At 45.9% G+C, this 25,904-nt stretch overlaps 2 protein-coding genes across 3 annotated transcripts; both read left to right on the top strand.

The window, feature by feature from the left end:
- Positions 1-1,696: 1,696 nt before the first annotated feature.
- hbs1l (HBS1-like translational GTPase) lies at positions 1,697-18,662 on the top strand. 2 transcript variants are annotated; one of them, XM_076169475.1, is made up of 18 exons: positions 1,697-1,805; positions 2,260-2,322; positions 2,537-2,668; positions 2,781-3,035; positions 10,949-11,057; positions 11,274-11,515; positions 12,263-12,428; positions 13,047-13,164; positions 14,149-14,295; positions 14,548-14,622; positions 14,772-14,889; positions 15,172-15,240; positions 15,352-15,456; positions 16,860-16,950; positions 17,057-17,165; positions 17,316-17,416; positions 17,555-17,699; positions 17,943-18,662. In XM_076169475.1, exons 1-18 carry the CDS (start codon positions 1,763-1,765, stop codon positions 17,952-17,954), a joined length of 2,100 nt encoding a protein of 699 aa, XP_076025590.1. In that variant the 5' UTR covers positions 1,697-1,762; the 3' UTR covers positions 17,955-18,662. The 2 variants fall into 2 exon arrangements, with proteins under 2 accessions (XP_076025590.1, XP_076025592.1); XM_076169477.1 differs by lacking the exons at positions 10,949-11,057; positions 11,274-11,515; positions 12,263-12,428; ... (9 more) ...; positions 17,555-17,699; positions 17,943-18,662 and adding an exon at positions 3,488-6,028.
- A 578-nt stretch (positions 18,663-19,240) lies between these two features.
- aldh8a1 (aldehyde dehydrogenase 8 family, member A1) lies at positions 19,241-22,513 on the top strand. The gene is made up of 7 exons (XM_076169491.1): positions 19,241-19,481; positions 19,990-20,137; positions 20,430-20,585; positions 20,686-20,835; positions 20,920-21,176; positions 21,375-21,536; positions 21,616-22,513. The coding sequence occupies exons 1-7, from the start codon at positions 19,344-19,346 to the stop codon at positions 22,066-22,068; spliced, it is 1,464 nt and encodes a 487-aa protein (XP_076025606.1). The 5' UTR covers positions 19,241-19,343; the 3' UTR covers positions 22,069-22,513.
- The last annotated feature ends 3,391 nt before the right edge of the window (positions 22,514-25,904 follow it).

The raw sequence follows: 25,904 nt of genomic DNA, 5'->3' as shown, positions 1-25,904 counted from the left end.
CATGTGTGCACGTGCGGTGGTTTATTTTGATATAAAACTTCAAAAAAGCAGGAAGTGGAATTTTAACAGGGGAGACCTCCACCCACTAACAAACGCGCACACACACACTCATGTACACACAAAGATAAAACTTGCCGCACACAATAACAATACACATCAATTGACATTTCCTACCCAGTGATCCCCCCCCCCCCTTCTCTTCCTACTAACCTCTGTCAATCTAAACTGTTCTTTGTCAAACTGCCAGTTGCAATATGAGCCATTGACAATGAAAAGGTCTTTAGAATTACCTAAGCAGGCGTCTTTCTTTACTCTGCTCTATTTTTAGGTGGGGGAGACACACCAAACCTCATATTTCATTTCATTTTGCAGATGTGCCAGTGTATCCTTTTCCTGCATCAACGGTGGTATCAGATTATCCTGTGTGACATTTTCATCTTCCTCTCATTCATCCACACACAGACTTCTGTCGATCTTGCAATGTGTAAAACACCACTTACAGCACACACACAGTATATCCCCACTCCATGCATTGTAGAAAGATATGTGCAAAGACCAAGTCACAGTTAAACGTTTGCATAACCATGGACAGAGAGCACACACCGACACAAACAGGGGCACCCACATCTTACTTTTTTCTTTTGTGGTAGACAGGCTACAGCTTTCTTGTGATACAAAGATTGTAGGAAAAAGTGATGTCACTCGTTGCGTGTGTGTGTAGTGTGAATCCAGACAGGCTGGTCTCTAATCAAAGAGCATAACCTTCGACAAAGATATTTTAGACAATACCACCCCAAGATCACAGGTGGGATTGGAAAGTGTGCGCGTTTACTCCGCGCTTCTCTGCACTTCACATGACCTCTTTAACTGAAATGATGTTCTCAACGCAAAGAGAAACACAATCTTTAAATCGCTCTGTTTTTTCTGTTCTTGCTTTTTCACGTAATGAATCACTCAGACAAAAGCTTTATTCTGTGTATGACTGCGTGCAGGCATTCATCATCATCCCCACAGCAGGAGCAGCAGCGTCCAGGATGTTAATGTATTATTCAAAGGCAGGGCAGATGTGACATTCAAGCATTTATTAACAAAAACTTTCACTGCTCCGCTCCAAGTTAAATCTTATGTGTGGTGGCATTTCCTTCTGCTCCCTTTTCAGAATGTATAGTCAAACAACTGTGCTGCTTAAAACAGTGTCAGGCCATAAAGCTACTTAAATACACAACAGTGAAGTCATCAAACTAGTAAAGTTACAAATTTGATGCCATCCAGACTAACAAAGTTACAACAGTGATGTCATACTTAGACATTACTAAATGTAGTTCACCTTGTCCATCTTGAACATGGTGATTCATGCAGCAATGTAGGTCACCATCACATTTATTCACAATAATTGTTAATTATTATCGGTTCAGAAAACATAAACTGAGAGGGGATCAGTTATTCTCTCTGCTGGATTGTACAAAATGTAAATTTGTGTCGGGCATCAGATCCCAGATCAGCCATGTGGACGGCACCGCTACCGGAAGTTACGTCATCGAATACATAAAACTTAATTTTTATTTTATTTTATTTGCTATAATATAGTAACTTAGACTAAAGTTTAGTTAACTGACATACAATCTGCATGTTTATTTAAATGTATTTTTGTTTCCCAGGCTGAAGAGTCGCCTCTAATCAGCCTGCTGTTGTAGTTCCACAGCAGTGAGACACACGCTGCAGCAGCAGCCTTTGAGCCGACAGAAGACAAGACGTTAACACAATGTCTCGGCACAGAAATGTTCGAGGTTATAACTACGACGAAGGTAGATAACATGAAGTGAATGTTGACTCTTTAAACCTCGGGGCGAGGCCTCAGTCTGCTAAACGCGTTAGCCGCGGAGCTAACGGCCACTGTGTTGACCGTAGCTGAGGCAGCACGCTAACTAGCTAACTTAGCTGGGGAGATAAGGTTGCTGTCGTGTCACTTAACACCCAAAACGTCAACATGTACTTTACACCCCACAGTGGAATAGTTAATTAAGTGTGTTTAAAACTTAATATCACGCGTCTACACACAATAAAATGTGTAGTTTGGCACAGTTAGCAGTGGTCAGCTAGCTTGCTAAGTTCCAGCGTTGTTTTCACTGAGTTGTTTTGCTTTGTGTCTAGTTGCTGACTCAGCTTCCACAAAGAGCTCATTCTCTCCTCTTTGCACATTGTTGTTGTGTTTGTTGGTGTGAACAACATACATTCTTAACTTTAATCGTATTTCCTCAGACTTTGACGATGATGACTACGGGCACTCAGTGGATGATGACTTCTGCATATCACCAGCAACAGGTTGGAATGAATGGATGAATGAATGATTATAGATTGGTGTCATCTAGCTACTACACTCTATAGAAGATAGACGATCACCAGTACAGTCAACTAAAGAAAGTGATTTAAAATAAGATGTTGTGTACTGTCCTCTAATTACTGATAAAACATTGACTTCATCAATAAAGACGTTGCCAGCAATCGGTCTGAATGAAAAGGTTTCCGTGTAACGCAGCTGCACAGTTCATCTATTCACGGCAAGAGAAGCAAGCGCCGACGGTGGAACCTCTAGAAGAGGAAGAGTTCGAAGATGAGGAGCCACCTATGTCGCCTACCGTCAGCCACAGCCTCGACCCTCTCGATCAAGGTAAGGGCTCCATTTTAAATCCACACAAAATAGACGACCTCTGACCCTTCACCCTGAAGATCCCAAACGTGTTGATGATATAAATGTGTTCTCTCTCTCTCTTTCTCTGTAGCCAAACTGTTCTCGTGTCTGGACCAAATGCGAGCTGTTCTGGGAGACACGGTGCCAGACTCGGTCCTCAGCCAGGCGGCCGTAAAATGTGGTTTTGACCCACAGAAGGCGCTGGATGCGGTCCTGTCTGATGGCACTAAACCAGCACCGGGCACCAATGAAGAGATGACATCTGTATCGACAGCTGCCCCGGAGAAAGAACCGCTTCCTCAGAGAACCAAAAGAGAGTCCCTCACTGCCCCGCACACAGAGAAAGGTACGCCTGAAGTAGTTGTTGTGTTGTGTTTGTGGCTTTTTTAGGGTTTTTTCTATTATTATTTACACACAAGATAGACAGAAAATTGGATCAGCTTTTATTTCATTTCATTACACATTTGCATTCAGAATATTCAGCAAAATTCAAAAAATTTAGTATTATTCAGTATTCAAAGTCTGGTTGTGAAAAGCCTCTTTAGTTTATCACAGAACAGTGGAGGAATCTGATTATTTAAGATTAAAATTAGCCATGTAAATCTTTAATAAACATTACAGGTGGTGTTTGACTGTTGGGTAACATATTTAAACTTAAAACAAATACATGTGTTTGATAAAATGCCTTTTTTCTTTTCTTTCCCTCCTTGTTCATGGTTCATCTCTGGTCTCCTCTCGATCTGCTCCATGGTCGTCCTCCCTCCTCTCGCCAACTGCAATTGGCTTTTGTAAGGTAAGGAGCTTCTCACACAGACATTGCATCCAAGTCACACAGACCTCAGACAGATGGGAGCGAACACACACAGCCACGTGCGCCAGCTGGAGCACTGAACTTGCACGACCTCTTGTTTCGACCTAAAACCAACCCAGTGATTAGCAGCTCTGAACGTCAGAACGTTTTGAATCGGGGCACCGGGCCAGGCATTAGCGGCGGCACCAGTCTGATGCAGCTGATGACCAAACATGAGCAAAGTTGTAAGACAAGAGTTGATGACACAGCGCAAGCAATTGCCGGTGCTTCATTAAGGGCTCTCACCACAGGTCCCAGTACCCCCGCCTCCTTGAAGTCGACCCAGAATAGTCTGTCATTGGGAACATTGGCCTCTTTAAACATGTCTGCAGCAACTCAAAGCTCTGCTCCCCCTGTCAACCCTCCCTCCCTCCTTGCAGTTTCATTGAGTGGCTTGTCACTAAGTAACCCCAAAGTTACAGCTGCAAGCTCTTCTGTCGCTCCCCCCCCTGGGTTCACAGGTCTTCGCTCTGTCCTCCACACCAATCTCTCCTTAGGCACAGGGGCCGGAGGTAAAGCCATAGTGGCTGATCCTAAGAAAAGCCCATCGCTGGCTGATCTAATCCAGGACCATTCACACCGCAGCCCGACTCTCGATAGTTCCTTCCCTGCTCCACAGAGCAGCGTTAGTTCTGAACAACACCAGGTTATAACCACACCCAAACAAATGCTCTCGCTGTCTCATCTCGCATCACAGCACCAAAATAAGGAGGCATGCTTTCCTTCTCAATCACAAAACACCGAAACACACAGGCGGTCCCCTCCTAAATCTACCAGCCTGGCTCCACTGTGCCCAGGTAGGCCGCTCTCGCTGTCTCAGCTGGTCCTGCAGCATCAAGTCAAGGATTCCTTTGCGCGTCGTCAAACCATCAGTGCAGAATCGGTGGGAAACGTGGCCAAACAGCCACCGGGCCGCAGTGCGGTTCTCTCATTGTCACACTTGGCTTCTCAACACCAAAGCGAAACTTCAAACGCCTCAAACAGGTCAGAATACTCCCTCGCATCGCTCCTTTCATCGAGCAAACCAGAGAGGGCTGATGTGTCGGCAAACACTTTGGCTGGCAGTGGAGCTAAAAGAAAGCTCCGCCCTGAACCAGACCACAAAAACTCCAATATAGATTTGAGTGCGCTCATGGCCCAATCGCCTGTAGTGGGTTCTCATCACTGCGACTGTGACTTATTGCCCAGTCCGTTTGCGTCGGGTTTGGATTCATCAGTGTTTGCAAAACCGTCAGTATTTGGCATTACCTTGTCAACCCAAGGCCCCAGCCTGCCCAAGAGGAAAAAGAGTGTGATGAAGGGCAAAATGAGAGGTCAGAGGAAAGAGAGAGGTCACCAGGCGCTCCTGTGTCGCCCACACGCCCAGCAAGTCATGTCCAACGAGCCACACACCCCTCTCTCCCCAATCGCACCTTTCCTCTTCGACACGCCGTCACCTGATGACGTTGTCCGAGCCAATCAGAGGAAAGCTTTCACCAGGTAGAGCAATGGCGCTCACATTAAAGCCTGAACTAAACTGTAACCAGGTCGGTGCTAAATCATCTGAGTGGATTAGATCCTGGGGTCTCGCTGGTTACATGACTTTTCTTCGCGTGCAGAACAAAACTCTGGGGACCAACCAATGCTTGATAATGCTGGCTGCTGACCTCAAGCTTCATTGATACAGCAGGGTCAGCCAGCAGGTCAGCCAGCAGGTCAGCCAGCAGGTTAGCCAACAGGTCTTATGATGCTGAACGAGTCTCAGTTTCTCCCGGCAGCTTGAAACAAATCACATCGAAGAAACTTAAAACAGATGCAAAGTATTTTAAGAATGTTTAGTCAGTTTACTTTAGTCATTTATTGCAGGTTCACTTTTTTGTACTTTTTAACTTTGAGTCTATTTTTCTACGCTTAAGCTATTGACTTTTATTCAACATTTTTTGTATGAGAGTAGTTAGATTTTATCCAGGAAAGATCCAAGAAAGATTATGTAAGAAAGATTAAAGTGTATGTTTTGGCGCAGCCTCTTCTTTTTTTTTAAAGTTGTAGCTGCATCCCCGCTGCCTCAGCAGAGGAAAAGAGGTTGACTTAGTGTGCAGGTGTGCTGCAGCTATTGGAATATGGATCAGTTAACCATTGTACTGGTTTAGTGCTGCCTGCATTTGAGATCATGGGGGGCACACACTTTGGTTTAGAGGACACCTGGTGATTTTCCCATGAGTGAGTGCGCACACACACACACACACACACACACACACACACACACACACACACACACACACACATGAACACACACACATGAACACACATACCAGAAAAACTCTTTTAACTTTTTTTGTTTAATACCGATCGTAAACGATACTAGACTTTGAGGCTCTTGCACGTTTTGAATTTTACCGTGTACAAATTGTATTTGCGTGTGTTATCACACACTTCCAGAGCTTTATCTGCCGATTTTGAAATAAAGATGACTTAATTTATCTTCTTTGAATACGCCTCTGTCTGGGCGTGCTCTGTGTGTGTGTGTGTGTGTGTGTGTGTGTGTGTGTGTGTGTGTGTGTGTGTGTGTGTGTGTGTGTGTGTGTGTGTGTGTGTGTGTGTGTGTGTGTGTGTGTGTGTGTGTGTGTGTGTGTGTGTGTGTGTGTGTGTGTGTGTGTGTGTGTGTGTGTGTGTGTGTGTGTGTGTGTGTGTGAAGTAAGTCTATTCAATGCAAGAATGTTTGATTCAAGTATGTTTACATGCATTAACCGTCATCATGTTGTATTTGAATGCCAGTTATCTATCTGGTGCAGTGGCTGTATATTTTTTTTTAGGTTAACTCTTTTCTTAGGACATCTCCCCCTTTGAATGTGAGTCATTTGTTATGGTTTGAAATGAGCAACCAGGCACTAAAAGGACAGAAATTTGAATTGGGCTGAAAAGAACTGTTTGATTGTTAATAGATATCATCAGAAAGTACTATCTCAAAGTGTGTGTGTGTGTGTGTGTGTGTGTGTGTGTGTGTGTGTGCTGAAATGAACCCTGCACTGGTAATCCTGTAAGGGTTAATTAAAGGCTTCTCTTGTGACAGGAGGAAAGTTATTAGGGCCTTTTTTAAACTTTCCGTAACACTTAGTCATTTTCATGCAGCACCTTATTTTTTGCAGAATGTGTGGAGCGTCTTTGGACAGAAGGGGTAGGGTTGTGTTGGGTTTGTGTTAGATGTGTGTGTAAACTTTATACAGGTGCAGAAAACAAGTGAATGGGACCCTAAGGGTGTCAAACATAGACTGGTGTGCCTGAGGGAGGCAGTAGATAATAGAGGCCTTATAGTGGTAATGATGACAAGTCAAACATTAGGAGTCAAACCGGTTTCAGAGTGTACACGGAGTCACGGTAGCATAATGATGTTTGCAATGATTGGTTATCTTTGGGATTCTGCGGTCAGGAAGTTTGGCAGAACATCTGAGTGAAGATACCAATCCTGTTTTGCAATTGCTGCACTGACATTAACGCGTCCATGTCCAGCAACTGTTGGCCTGTTGTCTTAAGACGAGCCGGTGTGTGGGTTTGAGCAGGAAGCTGCACTCTGGATGAAAATGTCACACCAAGCACACACACGTCGCCTCAGCACGGCAGCCGATCACCTTATCCTCTGTCTCTCTCTCTCTCTCTCTCTCTCTCTCTCTCTCTCTCTCTCTCTCTCACTCACTCGTACCACCTACGTAGGAAAAATCTGATCATGTCTCTTTGCTTTCACAGCTTTGTCAAAGGCTTTGACAGATCAAGTCTTTCGTCTGTACAGGCTCTGCATGTTGCACAAACACTGTTTTGTCGCATTGTGGTACAAACGCTGGAAAAACAAAACCTTTCAAACTCGCTGGAAGTGGCTAAAGTATGGCATTGATGTTACCTTTTTGTGCTGCTGTGGTGTATTTATAGAGAAAAAAAAGCCATAAAGTTACAGAGTGAATAATAAAGGCGGCCAAATTGAACAGATGGAAATGGTTGCAGCAGCACCGTTCTCAGAAAGCGTTCAAGGGTTTTGGCTGGAAAAGGCACAAAGTATAATATGATACACAGACAAACCTCAGCTCATATAAAGTGTTTGCTTTCTGGTATTGGCTTGGCACCACAACAAAGCGGTGTCTCTGTATCTCCAATTAGCTGCAGTGTGGTCGAATGAGATGTGATCTGTATGTGAACAGCTACCTTAGTGTGTCCAGTGTCCCTGCTTCAGAGTGGCAAAGACTCTCTATGGTTAGAGTGTGAGAAAGTTTCAAAAACATGACAAGCAAAGCGGTTTTTCAGATTAGATTTAGTGACGGTATTCTGTAGTTTTGAGAAGTTACATTTTAGTTACATTTTCAGTTCAGGCGGTGTGAGCCAGAGTTCTCAGGGTATTTGGGGTGAGTCAGTGTCGACAGATGAGTAGGCGAGCGAGGGCTACCAGATATCGCTTAAAAGTTCTGGTTGTGTGCATGCGCGTGTGTGTGACTCATCCTGAAAGGGGGTCAGGCGAGACCTCTGAGCTTTTCCCTTCATCTCCACTCCTAAGTGCACGTAAATCATTAAATTAGTTTCTGTCGTTTTCTAAATGTGAATGCAATAGCAGGTGAATCAGAAACCGCCTCCCAATGTACCACAGAGTCCAGATGCAAACAAATACTAGAGTATATCAGGTGATTTGTGTGTGATGACGCTCTAAACGTGCCTTGTGTGTCACACCTCACGTCAGAAATGGCAAAGTTCTTGGAAAAACAACTTTTCCCACAGACTCGATCCTTTTGCCTCAGGTATTCCTAAATCCGTCAAATATTTGTTTCCCCCTTCTTTGTGTTGCTCTTTCTTTCTGAATTTACCTATGCATACACATTAACTCTGTAGCGGCCTCAAGTGGCGGGAAACTGCACAAACCAGCTCCAGATATCCACTCGAGTGTGATACAATGCCTATTTAATAAAAGTCAAATAATAAGAGACATGTAGAGGTGTAAATGATTTGAAAACACCTCCAGTGCCTGCTCTCTCCATTTCCTTCTCCCTCTCTTTGCACAGGCACCATGCTATCATTACTCCCCTCTCTCTCTCTCTCTCTCTCTCTCTCTCCCTTCACCCGCTCTTTCGCCATGTTATTCTAACTTTGCTTGCAGAATTGACTTCATTCAGAGGGTGGTGGGCAGGGGGATGGGGGGGAGGGGGGGGGGGGCGTTATTTGCATATCCTGGGCTGACTCCTCTTATCCTGTGCTCAGTTGAGCCCTCGGGCCAAGGCGTACAAATGAGTCACCGGCTCCTGCACACGGCAAAGGGACCCTTACACCAGAGAAATCCTGGATGGGAGGATGCCAGCTATTTACCTGCCAGTCAAAACAGTGTTAGGAGATCCTGCTCCGAGCATCTGTACCTGCTCCCACTGAGGAGTTGTTGACAGGCTGCTCCCCCCTCCTCCCCCCTCTGCTAAAGCTGCCTCCAGGGGTAGCCCAAAACTGAGCTTGCAAGTTGGTTGTTCGCAAAGGTGATGCAGTGTTTAGATAGAGGAACGTGCTCGCCAGTAAAAGCAGGGGTTGGTGATTGCTCAAGAGCCGTAGGGAGAATGAGTCTGTTTCACCTGGGGAAAAACTAAAGATGTGAAGATCTGAGAAGAAAAGGGAAAAACAAAAAAAACCCATCAGGTGGTTGGTGGTTAACTCCAGATAGTTGAGTAGTTTTGATGTTGTGGTGTGTTTTAGCTGTGACACAGGTGGGAGAAAGTTCCACGGCACCGTGCCGCGCCGGAGACAAGTCGGGGCCGCCAGCTGCAGGAAGAACACAAGTTCCCCAGAGAATATACTTCTTCTCTATCTGATATTGTTGATGACCGCAGGAGCGATAACGCTAATGAAGAGCAGATTTAGCGATAATGACCCGTGACTGTTTCAAAGATGCCATTTAAGATCGATTAATCCGTGTGGAAGCATCTGTTAAAAAGTAGCTGAGGGCCTCATGTCAGACTAATCGTATCCAGAATCAGGCTGTTGACATAGTTACACATGCGTCTTCACAGCCAGAAGGCCTTTTTGCTGCTGGTTCCTCTCCACATTTCAAAATGCATGCAAACCTGTTTGTGGGGAATAAAGAAGTACGTATGTAACTTTATCTATCAGTGTTTCACAATGAGAGGGACTTTTTGTTGTTGTCTCTTAATGCAGCGCCAGTCATTTAGAGAATGCCTGGTTAGAGAAAGTTCACTAATAATTCAGTGGAATCGCACCTCGTCTTTACCCATCCCAGGTTGTCTGTTAGCCGCCGTCGGTGTGTTTTTAATAGTGAATTATCTATGTAAAGCATATGGAAGTGCACACAACGGTTGAAGATTAAAAAAAAACATAACTGCACTCAAACAAGTTGATGGAGTGATAAAACTGAATCCCACCAACCGATGCTGTTCTTGCCTCATAAAACAAAGTAGTGCAGTTACATAATTTGCTTGCCGTGTTTTTACAAGTGACCATAAGAGATAAAAGCAAAAGGTGCTGGGATGTGAGGCAACAATTGGGCCATTTTGTGCGTAAGTGTGAGTCTGTTGGGTTGATAAAACACACTTTGACTTCCTTTTGCACTTCACCAAGATGACACCTTTTTTGAAAAGAATCATTGTGTGAAATGCTGCGTCACACTGCTCTATTTTACGCGGGGCTTGCGAGGCAACGGCCACTTCTGAAATTAACCCTTTCTGAACCAGGATGTCGAAGCGCGGCGTGCAGGAGGTTTGGTTGTGCAGCCCGAGTCTAAATGAATCAGAAGCGGGTCGCTATGACTGCGACTGCCGGCCATTTGGGACTGGGATGACACAGCAGCGGCCTAAGCAAGTATCGCTCCTGCAGAATACGGACTCCCTATCAGATCGAAGGCGCAGAATGCAAATGATTGCGTCACGAGATCACACGTTTAACGTATAGACTTTCTCATGCCAGGAAAGCACCTAACTACGAGCAGAGAAATACAGTTACACTACACTATGTGTTGTTGTTGCGGTTCCTTTCTTCAGGCCCCTTTTAGGATTCAGGGGGAACAATCATCACCTGGATGAGCTCCAAAACCTGGCGTCAGTCTGTCTGTCTCACTCTTTGTTTAGTAGTTGTGTTTGTGTTTTGTTCCTATTAAATATTTAAACTCGTGTGATCTCCCTCCTTGTTTGAAACTGCATTAGATGTCTGCGATGCCGTTAACACACACACACACACACACTGCTTATTGATTTTGCATGATTCTGATGGCTGCACAGTCGGCTTTAATGTCAAGCAGCCACCAGATGATCAAATGTGTGGTGAATCTGAAGATACAGTAAATGTTCTTGTGGGACAATGTCATTGTTGATTGTAGAATTGTTTAGTTTATTGGTGAATTAAGGACAAATGCCTGCATGGATGAACAAATGAACGTACATGTGTGTTTCTTGTGTTCCCCTCAGCTAAAAGCAGAGATGTGGCTCAGAATAAGCTGGACTCCGAAATTCTGCCCAAAGTGGCTCGTATGACCATCTCTGGCAAGAAGCAGACCATGGGCTTCGATGTTCCCAGGTACTCAACGCACATCCACATGCAAATACACTCGGTGTGTTAGTGTCTTGAACGAGTTCTCATGAATAAAAAGGCTCGTAGATTTACAATGAAAATCACTTGGCCCTCAGCAAGATTATAATTCTTCCGCCTATTTAAAGGGAAAGCAGTTCACTTTACATGTGGATCACTGACATGATTTGTATGTAATTTAACTTGCTTACGTCGTCTCCTCAGCCCGGGGGAGAATGGCTCTGTACGCCGAGGAGGCAGCCCCGAAGAGGCCGCCTTCACACCCGCTGTAGAGGCCTCCACCCCCAAACGCCCCGAGACCCCGTCCAAGGGGTCAAACGGAGACGAGCCCTCTGCGATGACCACGCCGGGCCGCACCCCTGGAAAGGCCAAACACCAGATCAACGTTAAAGCCGAACTGGAGAAGCGGCAGGGGGGCAAACCTCTGCTCAATTTAGTGGTTATAGGTAGGAAACATCCACAGCAAGTTAAACACACACACACACACACACACACACACACACACACACACACACACACACACACACACACACACAGAGAGAGCAACCAGGTGATTTTAATTGAAGTATGCCTGACAGTCTGATCACTACACAGAGGCAGGCTAATATCTTCTGCCACATGTTTCTATTAATAAAGACTTGTCATATCAAAAGCTCCACATCAAAATCCCCAATGTCATTTACCGTCTGATCTTTCACACGCAGTTCGGCATTCACTCTTTATTGGTTTGATCTGCTCTGTTTCTGGTGTGTGTGTTCTAACACCGAGCTCACTTCAGCGTGGTGCAGTTGCAAAATCGGAGTTTCTTCTCTGTTGCAGCAGAAAAAGTGACCCGGTAGTTTCAGAAGTGCAGATGATTCTAGTTTCCCACTGCCTGTGAAACCTTTCGTTTTACCCACCCCCCCTCCCCTCCCCCCCCTCCATCCTCCATCCTTATTCCCGTTTCTGTCTCTCTCACTCTTGTGCAACGCCGGGTCTTTCCTTCTCCTGTCTGTGGCTTCCCCTCCGCCGCCTCTTATCTCCTCTCCCTTTCCTCATACCTGTCACGTCTCTCCTGTGAAGCTCTTCCTCTGTCTCTGCTTATCATCATCCTCCTCTTACGAACCTACACCACGTCCTACACTCTGTCTATCAGCAACCAAATTCTCATTATCCTCCCCCCCCTCCCCCGCTTTTTTCTTGGCTGTCTGCAGGTCATGTGGACGCAGGAAAGAGCACGTTGATGGGCCACCTGCTTTATCTGCTGGGCAACGTCAACAAGCGCACCATGCACAAGTACGAGCAGGAGTCCAAGAAGGCGGGCAAGGCCTCGTTCGCCTACGCTTGGGTTTTGGACGAAACCGGCGAGGAGAGAGACAGGTACAACTACGTTGAAAAACATTACATGTTGATCATCTTCAACGCAAAGTGGACGTGTTTACATGGTGGGTTCAGGTTCAACTGCGATGTTTTCATTCATCTGCACGGGGAAATTCCCTTTTTGTGAGTGCAGTAGTCGGATTTGGCTACAGAGGCCATGACGCTGGTTGGTATTGAGTGTGATGCAGAATGAGCAAAACGCTTAGACAACTGCACTCTGAACTTTCTTGAGATAACTTTCTATTTGAGACGCAGTTTGCATTCCCTCCTGTGTGCTTTTGGTTTGCCTTTGGTTTGCCTATGTGGTGGGAAAAACAAAGCCGGCAGTCAAAATCCCGGTCTAGTCACTGACTTCATGGGGATGGAGCTTCATCTTGTGAAACATTCTTCACTCGGCAGCTTCCAAAACAAAAAGAATGTGCGAAATTCATCTCTATCTATACAGCAACCTACATTTAAAATCAGGGTTTCCCCACATAGAAACAACTCGGCAAACCATATGGGTTGTTCCCCTTCATCTCATCGTCCCCTGAGTCACTTTCTCTCCTTTGTACAATCTTGTGTGCGCGTCTAAAAAGATCATAGCCTCATAGCCAGTCATGTGCTCTTTGACTGCAGAGGCGTGACGATGGACGTGGGTATGACCAAGTTTGAGACGGCGTCCAAGGTGGTGACCCTGATGGACGCGCCGGGACACAGAGACTTCATCCCCAACATGATCACAGGGGCTGCACAGGTACGCAGAGGATGCACACACACACACACACACACACATGCTCGCTCTTCCACCGACCTCCAAGAGCTCCAAACATCTCATCTCATAACTCATTAACCAGCTAAAGTGGACTCAATTGACCCTTAAAACGAGCCGGAGTGTCTCTGAGCTTGTCAAACCTCTTGCTTGATAAAAAAAATGGCTGCTTCCTTTCTTCCTTCCTTCCTTCCTTCTGTGCTGCACCTTCATCTCGCCGCACCCGTCAGCCTGATTTGAAATTACTCTTGTGGTTTTGGGTGTAGGTACCGCAAGGTGTTTTTTAAGTTAAGGGTGTGTTTGTCTCGTCAGTTTTGGGGCACCGCTGTAATCTCTCCTCTCCCCAGATGACTGTCCTCTTTCACTGTTGCCGTCACGTTCAGCCTCATCATGCTGTGACTAAGCTCTCTGCTATGAGCCCGGCGAGGCTGCAGGAGTTTCACAGCCAGTGAATATCTGCTGTAAAAGTCTAGAGCGCACCTCCGTTCATTTTGAAGCACTTTACTTAAGACTGGGTGATGTGAAATGACACAATGTTTAAGTTTAACCTGAATAATCACGTTTTTAAATGCTTTTAATAAGAAAGCTGGCCTAGTTATATCGTATATTTTTGCTAAAACTTCAGACTTCATTCGTTCTGCTGCTGTGTTTATGGGGAGGCAGTAGCTCAGTGGGTAGAGCTTCCGCTTGGGAACCGGAGGGTCGCCGGTTCGAGCCCCTGCCGAGGTGCCCCTGAGCAAGGCACCGAACCCTCAATTGCTCCCCCCTCTGCGAAGGGTGGTAATGTAATGTAAGTCGCTTTGGATAAAAGCGTCTGCCAAAATGCTCGTAATGTAATGTAATGTAATCTCAATCTCTCAATCTTTATGTGTGTGTGTGTGTGTGTGTGAAAGGTTATTTCATCTCATGCACTCACTCACTTACTCTTTTTCTCTCTCTCTTTCTCTCTCCCCCTCTCTCCATGTCCAGGCCGATGTTGCCGTGCTCGTAGTCGACGCCAGCCGAGGAGAGTTTGAGGCCGGCTTCGAGGCCGGCGGTCAGACCAGAGAACACGCTCTGCTGGTCCGCTCCCTCGGCGTCACTCAGCTGGCGGTAGCCGTCAACAAGATGGACCAGGTCAGTGCAGCAAGCAGGGATGAAGGATTTGACTGATTTGACTAACAACCAAACCAAACTAAACTAAAGTCATTGCAGTGTGTTAGGCTGAAGTTCTGAAAGTTCATTGACTTGATATGTGCTGCGTCTGAGTGTTTGAATTGTGCAGTTGTGTGTTTAGTGTTGCTTTTTGTCACTTGCTTGTGGCTGAAACATTTCTGCGTCAAAGCAGAAACGGTTTTGAAACTCTGCCTCTCTGTGTACATAAACCAGGTAAACTGGCAACACCAACGCTTCAAGGAAATCATTTCCAAACTTGGCCATTTTCTCAAGCAGGCAGGATTCAAGGTGAGTTGGCAGCGAATCATCTCTCAACCACCTCGGGAGTAGATTACTCTGTGTATCAAAGTCATTATCTGTTTCTGTGGAGCGTATTTTCCAGCCTGTAGCCAATTCCTCCCGGCTGTGTTTGACGTGTGTCGATCTGTTCTCTCCAGGAGTCCGATGTCTTCTACGTCCCCACCAGCGGCCTGTCAGGGGACAACCTCACCACCAGGTGTTCTGTGGAAGAGCTCACCTCCTGGTACTCTGGACCCAGCCTGCTGGAACAGATCGGTAAGGCACGCTGGCGTGGGCCGAGCCGCCCGCAGGGTTGGCTGTTGACACTTGGACTCAGGTGTCCCGGCTGCACTGTGTAAAGAATTAAGAATTTGCTGCATGTTGATTTGACATCTGCAGAGAGTGCAGATCTGTGCTGCTCGTTCAGTTCCAGGGAAAGTGATTCATCTCCGCTGACTGCCGCAATTTTGATCATATTCTTTAACTTGACTGGTTTTCACAGACTCCTTCCTCTTTTCACTTTCTTTAATCCCATCTTCTTTTCTGCCCTGTGTGCAGACGCCTTCAAAGCCCCTCTGAGGTCTGTGGAGAAGCCTTTTAGACTGTGTGTCTCTGATGTGTACAAAGGTAAAGACACACATACACACAAACACACACACACACACACACACTCTTAACCTGATTCAGTTTCTTCTTTTGTATGAAACAAACGGCTGAAGTTGCATTCTCTCCCCTCAGACCAGGGTTCAGGCTTCTGTGTCACAGGGAAGATCGAGGCTGGCTACATTCAGACCGGAGACAGAATACTGGCCATGCCTCCCAACGAAACCTGCACCGTCAAAGGTACACTGGTGTGTGTGTCTGTGTGTGTCTGTGTGTGTCTGAGTGGCCTGTTTGCGATGGTGGCTGGTGCTCAATATTTCAGCTGAATTTCTAATTTTTTGTCATGGAGCGTTTCCTCTACAGATGCCATAAGGACAGACAGACAGACAGAGCATTGCAGATTAACTAATCATCGATATTGAAGCTGATTTTTTGTAATTAATAATCGCATGTGTATACAGGTGCAGCTCAATGAATTAGAATCAATGGAAAAGTTCATTTATTTCAGTAATTCAATTCAAAAAGGTAAACTCTCATATATTATAGATTCATTACACACAAAGTGAAATATCTCAAGCCATTATTTGTTATAATGTTGATGATTCTGTCTTACAGCTCATGAGAACCCCAAACTCAGTATCTCAGAAATGTTAACATAGTGATAAAGTTCCATCTAGTATCCTCACAGTGTCTCACTCTAATCAGCTCATTAACTCAAATCACCTGCTGAGGTTTCCTGAGCCTTTCCATTGTCTCTCAGTCTGGTTCAGTAGGAGACACAATCATGGGGAAGAGACCAGATTCTAATGTTTTGAGAAGCACCTGTATACTTTGAGTCCATCAGAGTCGTGTTTCTGACTGGAGGAGCAATGTTAACAATTCAAACTAATATTAATTTTAAGACTTAATCAATCATAATTCAGCCATTTAATACAGATGTTATGATGAGTTGATCCATTAGGATAAACAAAATGCTGGCTATGGTCTGGATAGCTAGAAATAATGTGTCATTTATACTATGATATATTTGACTCTCTCCATGTCCTTTTATGTCGTTGGTGTCGGTGCCTCAGTCTAACTTGTGTGTCGTCTGCCAACTCAAATTTCAGTTTGCATTTTGCAGAGTCGATACAGAACTACTATTTTTTGTTTCAAATGTTCTCAAACGTGCATATTTAATCAATTATATTCTTGATTAATGGTGGCACCCCTAAATTAACAGTAATATGCTTTGAAGAAGACGATCCAGAGCGATTAAAAATACACACATATACATTTAAACGTATCTAACTACAGGCGCTAAGGCAGCTCAGAGTAATGCAAGGGAAAAACAGAGTGTGAAGGCTCAGACCCGAGAACTAAACATGAAACTGACTCGTCACTTGGTTACTCAGACAGGATGTTCCTGTAAGTTATACCTCAAATGAATGGCCGGTGCCTTCTGTTGCTTTCATTCAATAACACAACATCAGCAAGTACACCTGCGTCTTCAGTGTGCTGTGGGTGCTTATCTGTGTGCTGTGGGTGCTTCTCTGTGTCTCAGAGTGTGTGTGTTTGTGTGTCTGGTGATGAGAGAGTGCAACACTGCCATCCTGTGGCAGTCTGCTGACCCCAAACACCCTGCATGTCTGTGTGTTTGGCAGGAATCACTCTGCACGATGAAGCTCTGGACTGGGCTGCAGCCGGAGACCACGTCAACCTCACCGTCACCGGCATGGACATCATCAAGATGAAGTCAGTCAGACCTTCACACTGCTGTTTAATTTGTTTTAATACACAATTTATTTCATCGTTCATTATGATTTGTTTCATATTGACTGTTCCTTGCTCTTTTCTCCAGCGTTGGCTCTGTGTGCTGCGATCCAAAGGAGCCAATCAGAGTCTGCACTCGATTCAGAGCCCGGATCCTCCTCTTTAATATTGAGGTGCCCATCACACAAGGCTTTCCCGTGAGTACACACACACACACACACACACACACACACACACACACACACACACACACACACTTAAGAGTTCTTGGTTGTTGTTGTTGTTGTTGTTCTCGGTATGTGTGCGTATTCTTTCTGAGTGAGTGTGTGTCTGTGTGCTTGTTGTAGGTACTGCTGCATTACCAAACAGTCAGTGAACCAGCAACCATCAGGAAATTGGTCAGTGTCCTTCATAAAAGCAGCGGCGAGGTCCTCAAGAAGAAACCAAAGTGAGTGACGGAGGAGGGAGAAGCTTCATACGTTTGTCTTCAGACTGTTACGCCCTCTAGTGTCCAAGAGTTGATGGAGGTGTTTCTCTCTCGCCAACGGAAAGCAACACTTTAGTTCTCTGCGTCTTCCCTGTCCAGGTGTTTGGGGAAGGGTATGAACGCCATTGTGGAGATCCAGACCCAGAGGCCCGTGTCGTTAGAGCTGTACAAGGACTTCAAGGAACTGGGCCGCTTCATGCTGCGCTACGTCGGCTCCACTATCGCTGCAGGGGTGGTGACTGAGGTGAAGTGCTGGGAGGAAACACAACTAAAGTACATTAGGATGACAACAAGATGTCCTGTTGAGGTCCAAACGTGGAATTTCTTTGACCACTTGATTGCAGTGATGCACGTTAACAGAGGGACACAGTAGTTAGCATTAAAGTAGCATTAAAACAGGAGAATGATACTCTTAATGTTTGAACTTGAAACTTTCTCATTATCAACAAATTGACCACAACTATTTGTCTGTGCATTTGTGTTGCAGATCAAAGAATGACCACTGTTTCTACGGAGACTAAGCCAGTCAGAGCTGGATCCGGCGGAGGCGGCGGCATGTAGCCAGAGACAAAGTGCAATTCCTTAACAGATGTCATTCTCATTGAGTCAGAGGGTCGCATCCCATTCATCCATCCATCCAGAGCATCAGCTGCTGCACCTGGCCGCTTCAATCCAACGCTAACCGCACAACAAGAAACATCCGTCAGCTCTGACACTACCCAGGGAGCACCGCTGCTTCTGCTTCATCAGGACAGACCAATAGAAAGAAGATCCTAGCAGTTGATTTACTAAGGCAGGCATAAGAAGGTTTACTCCCTTGTGAGGAGGCGGTACTTCTCTCTTATGTTAAGTTGAATCATGTAAGGATGTAGGATTATCCATGTGATGGTGACATCACAGTTTTCACAAAGACTGAGTTCATCTCCTCACCTAATGAGACGTGCTGACCTGTAGTATCTATTTTTTAATTTAGATAAAGTATATAATTTGTCTTTTATTTAGGGGTCAGACAGGATTTGTTAGGAGGACGACCTTTGTTTCCATCCGTGTGTTAAATCAGTGTTGGTGATGATGGTGTGATGAAGAGGAGTGATGCAACATGAAGATGACATCAGTAATCTGTAGTTTGAGTTTTTATTCCATCCTTTCAAAAGTCTGAAAAAAGGAAAAGAATGGCGAAAGTGGAGATGATGTGAAGTCGACCTGACTGATCTGCTGTCACCCGAGTGCCTGTGGAAGGATTTATTTTGTAAATCTTTCATTGGTTTGCTGCTTTTATTGGGGTTTCTACATTTGAATGTGTGTGCAGTAGCGCCACTATCCGGAGGCTCGTGTGTGCACAGTGTGTTGTGTGAGTGTTCCGTGGCAGTTTATGAAGAAGGAAAAAGAAACGCAGATGTTCAACTACAAAAATAATCAAATTCTACAGTGAGTAAGAGCGAAAGTGCAACGGCAAAACAAGTTCAAGCACAAAACTAACAACATATACAGGTGCAGCTCAAATTAGAATAAGGTGGAGTTCATTTATTCATCATTCAGTTCAAAAGGTGAAACTGGTGTCATACATTCATTACTCATAAAGTTAATATAATGCATGCATTATAAAATTGATACACACAGTTGAAATCAAAATAGTTGCACTTTTAACTATAGTTTAAATGAAACGGCATACAAACAACAAACCGAAGCAATAACTTTAACTCGATATACAAAAACAAACACACCTTAGAGTCCAAAGTGAGTTTTATTTTGAAATGTGTGTGTGTGCGTGCAGTGGGAGGTTCGGTGCAAATCAATCACACACACTCAGTCTCCTCGGCCCCCGCTCGGAGTTTGTCTCTTTCTCTTGCCCTTCTTATTAGACCAGTACGATTGTTCCTTTGCCGCCATGTCTGACCCGAGCTCTAACTTGGTCCTGGAGAACTTCATCGGGGGGAAGTTCGTCCCGTGTTCGGCCCACATCGACTCCTACAACCCGGCCACTGGACAGGTTTACTGCAAGGTCCCGGACAGCGGCGCCCAGGAGGTGAGACACATCCGGTACCTCTGCACAAACCTGAATCCAAGCCTCAGGGCACGCAATTAATGACGTCATGTGTATACTATTAAGGAGCTCTGGGGGATTTAGAAAGTGTGAGTGTGTGTGAGCTTCTTCTTTATTTCTTTAGCTGTGATAAACTTTATCAGTAAATAGCAAATTTAAATACAACTAAGTAGCTACAAATCAGAAAAGTCAAATTAAACACATTATTAAAAAGGACAAATCATTCTGAGCTTTACAAAGTTAGATTGTGTGATTGTGTGCGCGTGTGTGTGTGTGTGTGTGTGTGTGCTGCACTTGTATTTTGGGCTTGCAGCAATCAGAGCGAAGCAACTTTGATCTTTACACAGTCAACAGTGTCTGCAATGAAGCAATCCCTCAGCCTGTGTGAACAACGTACACACACCTCCAGCGTCCCTGTGTGTGTGTGTGTGTGTGTGTGTGTGTGTGTGTGTGTGTGTGTGTGTGTGTGTGTTTGTATATGTGTGTGTAGGTGGAGGCGGCGGTGGCTGCAGCTAAGGAGGCTTTCCCCGCCTGGTCGGCCCGCAGCCCCGAGCAGAGGGCGCAGGTCCTCAACAAATTGGCCGACCTGATTGAAGCCAACCTGGAGGAGTTTGCTCAAGCCGAGTCCCGAGATCAAGGTACAGTTTGGTCACCGCTAAACATTAATCTGTGTTTTTCTGCACAGTCACTGGGGCTGCAGGGTCAGTGGGTGAAGACGACGCTGTCAAACATTGACAGAAGTACATACTTAGTTTAAATGAGTGTGTATATTATAGGTGCTCGTTCAAATAAAGCCTCTACTTGCAGAACGTTTCTGTGTAAGGAGGAAGTCACTCATTCATCACTTCTTGTCCATTTGGTCATAGAAGTTCATCCATTCTGCACTGCGGTTGATGGACACTCACTGAATCTCCGTCTGTAACCTTCCAGGTAAAATGGTGGCCTTTGCCCGGATGGTGGACATTCCCAGGTCTGTGTCCAACTTCCGCTTCTTCGCCTCGTCAGTGATCCACCACACCACTGAATGCAGCCAGATGGACCAAATGGGCTGCTTGAACTTCACTATTCGCTCTCCGGTGGGAGTGGGTGAGAGCTGCATGTGTGAATATGTGTGTGTGTGTTTATAAATGAAGTTATTATTACATTTGTCTTTGTTTGACTTGTTGTTTTCCTCTGGTGTCTGTAGCCGGTCTGATCAGCCCTTGGAATCTTCCCCTCTACCTGCTGACCTGGAAGATCGCCCCAGCGGTTGCTACGGGCAACACGGTGGTAGCCAAGCCGAGCGAGATGACCTCCGTGACTGCGTGGATGATGTGCAAGCTGATGGAGCAGGCTGGTAGGACTACATCACCCACAATGCAACACTGAACTCGCTTTTACACACAACGTACGGAGCGTTCCTCAAACTCTCTGTCTCCAGGCGTTCCTCCAGGAGTGATCAACATCGTGTTTGGCACCGGCCCAAAGGCAGGTGACGCCCTCGTCGGCCATCCCGACGTTCCGCTGATCTCCTTCACCGGCTCTACAGGCACCGCCCAGCGCATCACAGAGCGCAGCGCCCCCTACTGCAAGAAGCTCTCGTTGGAGCTGGGAGGTAAAAACCCCGCCATTATTTTCGCCGACGCAGACTTGGACCAATGCATCAAAACCACCGTTGCCTCCAGCTTCACCAACCAGGTGAGAGAAGATAGCAGTCGTGTTTTTGCTTCGTAGGAATGTGTGTGATAATGCCAGTGAGTGAAGTGAATGTCTTGAAGGAGTTCTGTCTGAGGATGCAGTGTGGTATTGTGGCCACATGAGGGCGATAAAGCCTCAGTCTGGCTCGTAGGCTCCTGGACTCATCAGGGTCTCTGCTCTGCTCCTTCCTCCTCTCAGGGTGAAGTCTGCTTGTGTACCAGCAGGATTTATGTGGAGAGGAGCATTTACTCTGAGTTCCTGGAAAGGTTTGTGGCTACTGCTAAGAAGTGGAAGACTGGCGTGCCCTCTGACCCCAGCAGCAACAACGGAGCACTCATCAGTAAAGAACACCTGGAGAAGGTGTCCGACTTTAGAATACATAACTTGTTATCATCTTTCTTTTCCCCCTGTACTTGAATCTCTCATCCTCGCTCCTCAGGTTCGTAGCTTTGTGGCGTTGGCCAAATCAGAAGGTGGCATCATCCACTGTGGCGAAGGGGTGGACAAGCTGGACCTCCCAGAGAGCAACGCCGCCGGCTACTTCATGCCGGCCACTGTCATCTCTGGGATCTCGGACAGCTCCCGCGTCATGCAAGAGGAAATCTTCGGTCCCGTCACCTGCGTCAGCCCCTTCGATACTGAAGACGAGGTCGTCTCCCGGGGCAACGGCGTGCGTTACGGTCTGGCGGCCACCGTGTGGTCACAGGACGTGGGGAAGGTGCACAGGGTGGCCAAGCGCTTACAGGCAGGCCTGGTGTGGACCAACTGCTGGCTGGTGAGAGATCTGAACCTGCCGTTTGGAGGGATGAAGCACTCTGGTGTGGGGAGGGAAGGAGGGAAGGACTCCTACCACTTCTTCACCGAGGTGAAGACCATCACGGTGAAACACTGAGGAGGGGAGAGAAGGAAGATGGAAGCCAAGGCCTGGAGATGATGGCTGCCAGGTGTGATGCAGAGGAACTTAGATAGTTTTTTGTCCATTTGTTACTTCAGTGTATAAACTAAATGGTTCCTTTCCATTTTTGTTCATCAGACACAAAGTATCAAAGTGTTTTCGTAGTTTCACATTATAAATAGACATTTGGTGGCACAGGAATCCTCTGTCTTACGCTTGGCACCTCACAGTGTTTGTATTGTTAAAACCAGAGTCTACAGACGTCACAACGCTCAATTGTTGAGGAGTTGAAGAGTGTGTGTGTGTGTGTGTGTGTGTGTGGGGAGGCTGGACATGTTTTGAAGTCAGAAAGGCAGAGAGCTGAGTGCCGTCTAGACTCTGAGAAGGAGTCCAGGCTCTGTGTCACGGGTTTTAATAAAACTGATCCCACAGTATCAAACCACACATGTGCTTTGTTTTGCAATACAGTTGAAGCCTTCTTGCTTCCTGTTTCAGGGGAGGAAGTCGGGATGAAGAGTTTAAGGGGATTCTGCAGTGATACTGTGGGCTGATGAGCCTGTGAGGTAAACAAGAGGGCAAACTGAACACAGGTTTACTCTTTCATCTCTTCCAAAATCTTTCTTGTTATATTTTAGACTTAAAAAATGAATATTGATCATTTAAATCAATCGCTATTTATTTTACGATTTTAAATAATATAGGAACATTGGAAATCAAATAAAATGTAGGATAAAAACAGATGTCAGTTACTTTAAACGCTAAATCTTAAATCTAAGTTTAGTTTGAGTTCGTATTAAATCTCCTCATGTAAACGCCACATGACCCTCAGTGTGTGTGTTTTGTTTTCTCTTGACACTCTTCTTCATGTTTATCTCTGGTTGATCTTCGTCCTGACCTCTGGATCAGAGTCCGTCCTGTTCTGGACTCTTTTGACGTCATGCCAACTGTTTGTACTCTGATTTTCCCCCTTTTCCCTTTGCTGATGTAAGAGTTAGGTGAGTGAGTAAATACCAAACTCTACCTTGGGCAGCAAACTCTTCATCTCTGAATTCTTTAAATGCTTTAATAGAGTGTGTGAACAGAAATTCCTCCAAACATCAAAGACGTCTCGCTTCATCTCCTCGTCTTTCATCCGTCTCTCCTCTCCTGCCTCCCTGGAAACATCTGATCATGACATAATGTGTGTGAGACCGGGCTGGATGGAGCTTGTGTGTGTGTGTGTGTGTGTGTTTGTTTGTGTGCGTTCATGTCGCCCTCACTTGAGTGAGAAGACGAGGGAGGCGCCCTGTCTCTAATGTGACTGTGTGTGAAATCACGTCTCCTGCTGAGCGCCATGTGACATTTTCCACCAAGCGTGTGTGTGTGTGTGTGTGTGTGTGTGTGTGTGTGTGTGTGTGTGTGTGTGTGTGTGTGTGTGTGTGTGTGTGTGTGTGTGTGTGTGTGTGTGTGTGTGTGTGTGTGTGTGTGTGTGTGTGTGTGTGTGTGTGTGTGTGTGTGTGTCCCACCCTCTGTGTTTTGGCTAGAGAAGGTGTATTGTGCTATGGCGGGCTGCATGATTGGAGAGAGGCACACACACACACACACACAGTAATGCCTCTCTAGCCCATAGCGTGTGATGAAAGGATACCACCCTAAAGTCGGGTAAGCAGCGACGTGTTCTGGTGCACAAACCCTCCCACCAACACACACACACACACACACACACACACACACACCTTATCTAGAAGTGTGAGCAGGTCGGCCTTCTCTTCCATTTTGCTCCGTTTCCTTTCTTTCTCCTGATTTATCTTTCATCTCCTCCTCCACTGGTGGACGTTGCGTTTGGGAGGGTTGGGCTGGTTGAGCTCCGGCCTCACCCCCGGTCTCCCTCTGCCGTACGTGACTCTGAGGACGCTGCCACCGGCTTCAGCCAAGCAAAGCAGATTACTTTCACCTCACTTATCACCAAGCGGAGGAAAGAAAACAGACTCCTCTCCCCTTTACATCCACAAGGAAACTGGAACATCTACTCAAGGAGAATTTATGGAGGATGGATTTGTTTTCCCTTCTAACTGCACGGATGTGATGGACCTCCTGCAGGGGCCTAACAGCTGTTTTCTTTGACTTTCGGGCCAAAATAAAGAACAATACTGTGTGAAATATGAACTACGTGTTTAAATGAAGCACATGCAGGCTTCACAAAGGGTGTATTTAAGATTTGTGGTAGTGTGTCAAAAGCCTGAAAGTTTAAGGCAGAAAATTCAGAACGAGAGAGGAAGAGAGAGTGAGAAAGAGGAAGAGAGAGTGAGAGAGAGGGAGAGAGGGAGAGAGAGGAACCAGATCTGGCTGCAGTCATTATGTTTCTCCTCCGTATCCCAGATCCTCTAGTTTCTCAGCGTTTTCTTCTTTTCACAGGATCTGTGTTGATTACTCGGACCGGCGTAGCGTCGGCTGATGCCAAGGTTTGTGTATGTGTAGGTGAACAGAGAGAGAGTTGAGTGGAGTACCTGCACTAAACGATAGGGGGCACTGTAGCTGTTTAACAGTTTGAGCCAAAGCCACATAGATCTAGCAAGTTTAGATTGTCTGGGAACATTTTTTGTCAATTTAGCACTGAAACTGGAAACAGCGCCATCTAGTGGAGCTAGTTATGTTAGCTCCCTCGAATCATGGGTCCACGTCTGACCCATATCACTGCTAGGCCTTGGTGGAGGTATGGTCTAACGAGCAGCCCCTCATAGCTACAGTGAGGCGCAGCTGAAATTCCTCCCAATCTGTTTGTGAATGAATGACTGGAAGCCTCCCGTTCCAGTAGAAGGTCTCTTATCTGTTATGCGTGTGTATCTTCCGGACTGTAGCAATGCCAGCTGGAATATCTGAACTGGTTTACCAAGCCAAAGACCTTCCTCCGTCCTGTGCCAACCAATATTCAATCAGTTACTCTATCACGGGTCACAGAGACATGATGTGAGGTTATAGTATTGTGATAAGCTGCATCACCTGAGTGTATTTGTGTGTCTGTCGCCGCCAAATCTGACAGTGTGGACAAACAGAGTAATGATGATATCAAACTCCAAACTCAGGCAAGTGACACGGAAAGGCTGCAGACAAACATAGCTGTAGGTTCTGACTCGGTGCTCCGGCTGGCAGAGTGACATGGAGATAAGCCAGCGCCATGAATGTGCGAGAAGTGGACTCGGGCTCACGGTTGTTTGTCGGGAAACTGAAATCAGACGGTCGGAAAACAGGTGGGATTTAAGTGGAGGAGTTATGGTAGACTTGCGACTTGCCAGGGGAAAATAAAACAAATGGAGAAGAGGAAGAAATGTATTGATCGGAGCTGTTGTGAAGATGGAAAGGTGTCCGTCTAAGTACGGCTATAAAACACGCGCGGGCTTTTCGGGGCCCTCAGGCAGCAATAACTCAAACTGGAAACAAAGAGTTGCTCTGTCTTAAAGTGCTTCCCTGCTCATTATCTTTTCTAGAATTCGGCCTTTGGGAATCCTGGGCTTTTTTCTCCACGGCCATTAAGGAAGAGCTTGTTAACATCTCGTTCTCCTCTCGGTATGAAGAGGGGACGAGGAGGAAGCTGTGGACGACTTCCTGTGTGCAACGCTTTCCTGCTAATCCTGCATGAGATTTTATTTAGTTCCTGTTTTTCTTTCTTCCCGTAGAGCAGAAATGTCAAAATACTAAAGTTTCCATACAGCAGGTTTATGTAACAGAAACGCTCGAGCACACAAAGGTTCTGGGTTAAGCAAACAATCCAGAGGAACCAGGTCAGTGAAGGAATGTTACAGACCTACACCAGGACATTGACTCACTTAAAGCTCTGAAATGCTCCAGTATTTCAT

The sequence above is a fragment of the Genypterus blacodes genome, unplaced genomic scaffold (genome assembly GCF_046128005.1).
Source record: "Genypterus blacodes isolate CSIRO-AG114 ecotype Tasmania unplaced genomic scaffold, CSIRO-AGI_Gbla_v1 ptg000204l_1, whole genome shotgun sequence".
Lineage (NCBI taxonomy): Eukaryota > Metazoa > Chordata > Actinopteri > Ophidiiformes > Ophidiidae > Genypterus > Genypterus blacodes.
The sequence above is the reverse complement of the archived record's forward strand: the minus strand, read 5'-3'. Positions and strand labels throughout refer to the sequence as shown.

Bases quoted from the DNA above. Each gene is read 5' to 3' on its own strand.
- aldh8a1 (XM_076169491.1), top strand. From the start codon at position 19,344: ATGTCTGACCCGAGCTCTAACTTGGTCCTGGAGAACTTCATCGGGGGG. The intron at 19,482-19,989 runs GTGAGACACATC...ATGTGTGTGTAG, and splicing joins CGGACAGCGGCGCCCAGGAG to GTGGAGGCGGCGGTGGCTGC. The intron at 21,177-21,374 runs GTGAGAGAAGAT...TCCTCCTCTCAG, and splicing joins CCTCCAGCTTCACCAACCAG to GGTGAAGTCTGCTTGTGTAC.
- hbs1l (XM_076169475.1), top strand. From the start codon at position 1,763: ATGTCTCGGCACAGAAATGTTCGAGGTTATAACTACGACGAAG. The intron at 3,036-10,948 runs GTACGCCTGAAG...TGTTCCCCTCAG, and splicing joins TGCCCCGCACACAGAGAAAG to CTAAAAGCAGAGATGTGGCT. The intron at 11,058-11,273 runs GTACTCAACGCA...TCGTCTCCTCAG, and splicing joins ATGGGCTTCGATGTTCCCAG to CCCGGGGGAGAATGGCTCTG.